Consider the following 5715-nt stretch of genomic DNA (forward strand, 5'->3'; position numbering starts at 1 on the left):
CCACAGTATGGTATTTCATTGTATAGAATTACCACAATTTTTAATTCATTCATCTGCTTATGGGCACTTAGGCTGTTTCCAAATCTTAGTTATAATAAATTGTGCTGCTATGAACATAGGGGTGCATATATTTTTTCTGATTGGTGTTTCTTGTTTCTTGGGATATATTCCTAGAAGTGGAATCACTGGGTTAAATGGGAGTTCCATTTAGTTTTTGAGGAAACTCCATACTGTTTTCCACAGTGGCTGCATTCCCAGTCTGCATTCCAAAAGTTTTCTTTTCTCTCCACCTCCTTGCCAGCACTTATGTCATTTGTTGATGATCACCATTTTGGCAGGTGTGAGATGGTATTTCATTGTTCATTTGACTTGCATCTCTCGGATGATTAGTGACTTTGAGCATGTTTTCATATATCTCTTGGCCTTCTGTATGTCCTATTTTGAAAAGTGTCTATTTAATTCCTTTGTCCATTTTTTTGATTGGATTGTTTATCTTCCTTTTGTTAAGTTGTATGAGTTTTCTGTAAATTTTGGAGATTAAACCCTTATTGGAGATAACATTGGCAAATATGTTCTCCTATGCAGTGGGTTTTCTTGTTGTTTTGTTGATCGTTTCTTTTGTTACCTAAACTGAAATTTTTACAGTAAAACTTACATATCTACTTTTTGCTATGAGTAGATAAAGATAGAAACTTATCCTAATTCCTTAGAGTTAGCTAAGCTAACCTGCACCTTCCAGAAAACATCACTTTTATCACATTTATAGTAAATCAGTCATTGCCTACTAATCCAGATTTCTCAACTTTAATTTATTAAGATGTCTTTTGGAGTGATTTTTAAGCCTTCTGTTTTTGCTATTAGAAAATTTGACACTTAGATTTATCATCCAAGCTTTTATAAAGTTTTTATTTTCTAAATTTAGGTTAAATGAAATATGCATGTGTTTTTAAACAGTATGCTAAAGGAGAAATACTATGAAATGCCAAAAGAAACATAAATATAATAGGTATGAACAGTGTTTTTTTTGTTGTTTTTTTAGTATTTCATTTTAAATAATTTACCACTTTACTTTCAGATTTTTGATGCTTTTAAATCTCGACTTCATGATTCTAATAGTAAAGTAAATCTGGTGGCTCTGGAAACAATGCACAAATTGATTCCTTTGCTTAGAGACAACTTATCTCCTATCATCAACATGCTAATTCCAGCAATAGTAGATAACAATCTGAATTCCAAGAATCCAGGCATCTATACTGCTGCCACAAATGTTGTTCAGGCACTGAGTCAGCATGTAGGTAAGAAATCTTACTTTGGCACTCCAGTTACTGGGACTTTACTTTTGTACTTTTTTATTTTGCATATTTTTTATAATGCTAAAATTCTAACTATCCAATTTTAATCATTTAATGTTATAAAATTTCTTAATTTAGTATATTTTAAATTACTATTAGTAATTAAATGTTATAAGAAATTGACTTTCTCTTCCCTTACCTTTGAGTTTTCAATTTTTTTTCCTACCTCAACTTCAATTCTTTTTAAAAATTAATTCAAAGTGGATCATAGATTTAAATGAAAAACATAACTTTAAAACTTTTAGAAGACAACATAAGAAAGGACCTTAGGGCTCGGTGAAGAATTGTTAGCATGACACTAAATGCATGATCCATAAAAGCTGATATATTGGACATCATTAAAATTAAAAACATTTGCTCTGTAAAAATCCCTTTAACTAATATAGAGATAAACTACAGATTGGGATAAAATACTTGCAAACCACATATATGACAAAGAACTTATTTCTAGAATATATATATAGAACTCTCAAAACTCAACATTAAAATTAAAAATAGCATTTCAACTAGAAAATGAGCAAAAGACATGAAAATACTTAAGAGGATATATGGATGGTAAATAAACACATGAAAAGATGTTTACTTCACCAGTTACTAGGGAAATACAAATATAAATTAAGACCATGATCTCTTGGTCTTTCTTTTGGTCTTTGTCTAGGTCTTTCTTTTGGTTAGTAAAAACAGACATAATGTTCGTCTTTTCTAAAAGCAGGGTAATGAAAAATGAACTTTAAAAAAGCAGAGGACACCTGTAATTATGTAAGCTATAACCTTTGGGTGAAAGGTACATAAGACCTCTCTGTACTGTCTTTACAACTTCCTATCAATCTATAATTATTTCTAAATAAAAACTGGAAAAATCACTAAAGGTAAATGCCCCCCCCCCAAAACAATTATTTTCTGGTTTTTTTATAAACATACATAGTATCATTTAGAATAAGATACCTAGGATGTAGATAATTCTTTATACATATACACCATAGGTTAGCTCCTTTAATGTTTTCTGATGTATTTTTATGTTTCATTTGCTCTAAGAAATGTTACTCTGTTAAGGTTTTATAGAGAATTTTAAATAGTGGTCATGTAGGAAGATTTAAAAATCTTTTTAATGCATTTGCAATCATTTGCATCTTTTTTGTTTTCAATGCTGTGTAATTGAAAATAACTAAGCTCTCATAACTCTTTAAACATGTCTCTGTTCTTTTTGTTCAGACAATTACTTACTTCTACAGCCATTTTGCACAAAAGCTCAGTTTTTAAATGGAAAAGCAAAACAAGATATGACTGAAAAGCTTGCTGGTAAATATTTTTTGTTAATTTTATTTTATTACTTTAGAGAGACATCAATTTGTTGTTCCAATCATTTATTTATTCACTGGTTGAATATTGTATGTACCCTGACAGGGAATCAAACATGCAACCTCGGCGTGGGAACGACACTCTAACCAACTGAGCTACCTGGTCAGGGATAAAGAAATATTTTACTAATTAAGGATAAACTGATGGGTATTTCATTTTAATTTAAATAAAGCTGCCAAATTCAATATCATTACCCAGGAAGTAGAAATAAATTGTATCATGATTCACAAGAGGACCTTTAAGACTTTTACCCAAAAATTTTTCTTTAAAAGGATTTTATTATTTCCCCCCAGTAAGTGTTTAGTCTTCCTGTTAGTAGACATAAACAGAATGAATAAAAATAACTAAAATCAAATATTGGTATTCATAAAAACTGCTATTTCAAATTATGTGTTTGATAAAAGGTCCATGAGTGGAAAGTGTAGAAATCTTTAATTAACTGCATTTAGAAAACATGGAGATGAATTTTGGATTTCATTCCCATCTTTACTACTTTTGCCTGACCTAATCATCATATATGGAATTCTAGCACTTGAAGATTCCACTCTTTAGGAGGGAAGTTTCTGACCTACTTCTTTTAAGATACCTAACATTTTATAAAAATGGCAGTAGGGAGAAGTTATGTATATATGCTTTTTAATTAGCAGAACTTGAATTTATTTTTTTAAACCTTACGATTTATCATATTTTTATATTTCAGATATTGTTATGGAACTCTATCAAAGGAAGCCCTTTGCCACAGAACAGAAAGTGTTGGTTGTTTTATGGCACCTCTTAGGGAACATGACAAATAGTGGCTCTCTGCCTGGAGCTGGAGGAAATATACGAGTAGCCACAGCTAAATTGTCAAAAGCACTTTTTGCACAGATGGGCCAGAATCTGTTAAATCAGGCTGCATCTCAACCACCACATATTAAAAAGAGTTTAGAGGAATTACTCAATATGACAATTTGAAATGAATTAGAAATCTTTCATGAAATATGGGATGATGAACAAAAGTGTTTACATGATGACAAATGGAGCTTTTTTAAAGTTACATTTTCAGTGCCTGCACTTCTAATCCAGTAAATTAAGTCAATGGCTATTTTTATTTGCAGCCTATGAGTACACATCTGACCTATATCAATGCTATCACATGTCCCATCACACAAAAACCTAAAATAATTATATTCATTAAATACGAGGAACATGAAGTGAATCCAATTTTAATATTTTTGAGAAAAGTCCTGCTCGTTTGCACTATTCTATAGAAATCGCAATTTTTTGCCCTATATGTACAATTAGATTTGTAATTAAAAATATACTTTTTATTATGTAATCATGTTCTGCTATGTCTCGTTACTCAGCCTTATTTTATGAAGTGGAAGAAAAGTCATTGAACTATGTTATCACAAAGTTTTGTGTACTATTTGTGAAAAATATGTATTCTCAAATCAGTCTGCTAATATGATTGTGCAGTATTAGCTTGTTTTTGCTGTTTTGTGTTAATGTGATATATTTACTTACCACTTTGGTTTAATCATCTACATAATTGTGAAATTTAACAAATTATAATAAAGCATGATGACCAAAGTTTTAGAAAACATTTAAACATTTTAAATGCACGTTCAAGAAAACGTGTTGAATGTAACTTCCCTATTTTTTGTGCAAACACTAAATTATATTTCTATATGTCCTAACATTTATAAAGGTGTTAATTTGCTGTCCAGTTGTATAGTTCTCAAAAATAGTGCCAGATTGTCTGTAGCTTTTCTCAGAATTCTTGGACTATAAGTACTGTATGCATCTTAAAAAAGAAAAGGATTGTTATAAAATAAAAGGATTTATTTCTGTAGGTGTGTGAAAGGTGTCCTATTTTTCCAACTCCCGTATATGTTAAAATGGCAATATATATATATTATAATGTTGACCTATTTCTACTGCCTGAATTATAGTAGCTTTACAGGAAAGTAGCTGTGTGACCTTGAGTAAGTCACTTGCCAAATCTAGACCTCAGATTTCTCATTTCTAAAATGTGAGGGTGGACTAGATGATCTTTAAGGTTCTATCTTGTTCTACAATTCTATAATTCTGGGTTCTTCCATTCTCTTTTACTTCTTATGTCACTGACCAGTTTTTAAACGTATTTGGCTGCTTTTTAAATTGTGATATTTTTTTGGCCCTGGTCGGTGTTCTCAGTGATTAGAGCATTGGCCCTTGGACCAAAGGGTCACAGATTTGATTGCTCATCAAGAGCATAGACCTGGGTTGCGGGTCTGATCCCGGCCCTGGTCAGGGTGCATGCAGGAGGCAACCAATCGATGTGTGACTCTTGCATCAATGTTTCTCTCTCCCTCCGTGCCTCCCTCTCTCCCTCCCTTCCACTCTCTCTAAAAACCAATGGGAAAAAATCCTTGGGTAAAGATTATTAAAAAATGGGTTTGCGTTTTTTTATTAATCCGTGACTTAAAATTTTTTTTAAAAAAATGTTTTTAATGCCATTTGAAGCTAAGCTGAAAGGAGAGTAAAAACTTACTTCATTTATATGCACTGTTTTATAGTTACAAACATACTTTTAAAATACTTATCTTTAAGTGTATTTTATGTTCTTATAATTCAGTTTTGAAGTTGGTAAACTTTTTCTGTAAGGGACCAGAAAGTAAATAATTTTGGCTTTGTAAGTCACAGACAAATTGTAGCATATTCTTTGTTTTTGTTTTTTTTACAACCCTTTAAAAAGTATAACACACATTCTTAACTCAGAACAAACAAAAATAGGCCGCTGGCATAGCTTGCAACACCTGGTTTAGACCCTTTAACCTAAGTTATAAAACTGAATGCATCATTAAATTTGCTTCAACCCTTTATGATATGTGTCATTGACACTAAAATTACAGATTCCAGACTTTATTAATTTTGACTACTGACTTTGTATCATTGTAAATGTGTCTACTAAGTTTACATCGATTGATTGTTGATAAGGTAAAGTTTAAGTTTTAAAGGCAAAAGGCCATGTCTCCATAAG

The 5715-nt window shown here is 31.2% G+C and overlaps 1 protein-coding gene across 1 annotated transcript in view; it reads left to right on the forward strand.

Annotated features, from left to right (window-relative positions):
• The window catches only part of FAM179B (family with sequence similarity 179 member B), a 155328-nt gene extending 150783 nt beyond the window's left edge, over window positions 1–4545 (forward strand). The window contains exons 20-22 of the mRNA XM_006777725.2: window positions 1076–1295; window positions 2565–2651; window positions 3412–4545. Coding sequence (XP_006777788.2) covers window positions 1076–1295; window positions 2565–2651; window positions 3412–3665 — 561 coding nt within the window. The 3' untranslated portion in view covers window positions 3666–4545. The remainder of the gene's footprint in view (window positions 1–1075; window positions 1296–2564; window positions 2652–3411) is intronic.
• The last annotated feature ends 1170 nt before the right edge of the window (window positions 4546–5715 follow it).

Source organism: Myotis davidii, unplaced genomic scaffold (assembly GCF_000327345.1).
Source record: "Myotis davidii unplaced genomic scaffold, ASM32734v1 scaffold409, whole genome shotgun sequence".
NCBI classification, from domain to species: domain Eukaryota; kingdom Metazoa; phylum Chordata; class Mammalia; order Chiroptera; family Vespertilionidae; genus Myotis; species Myotis davidii.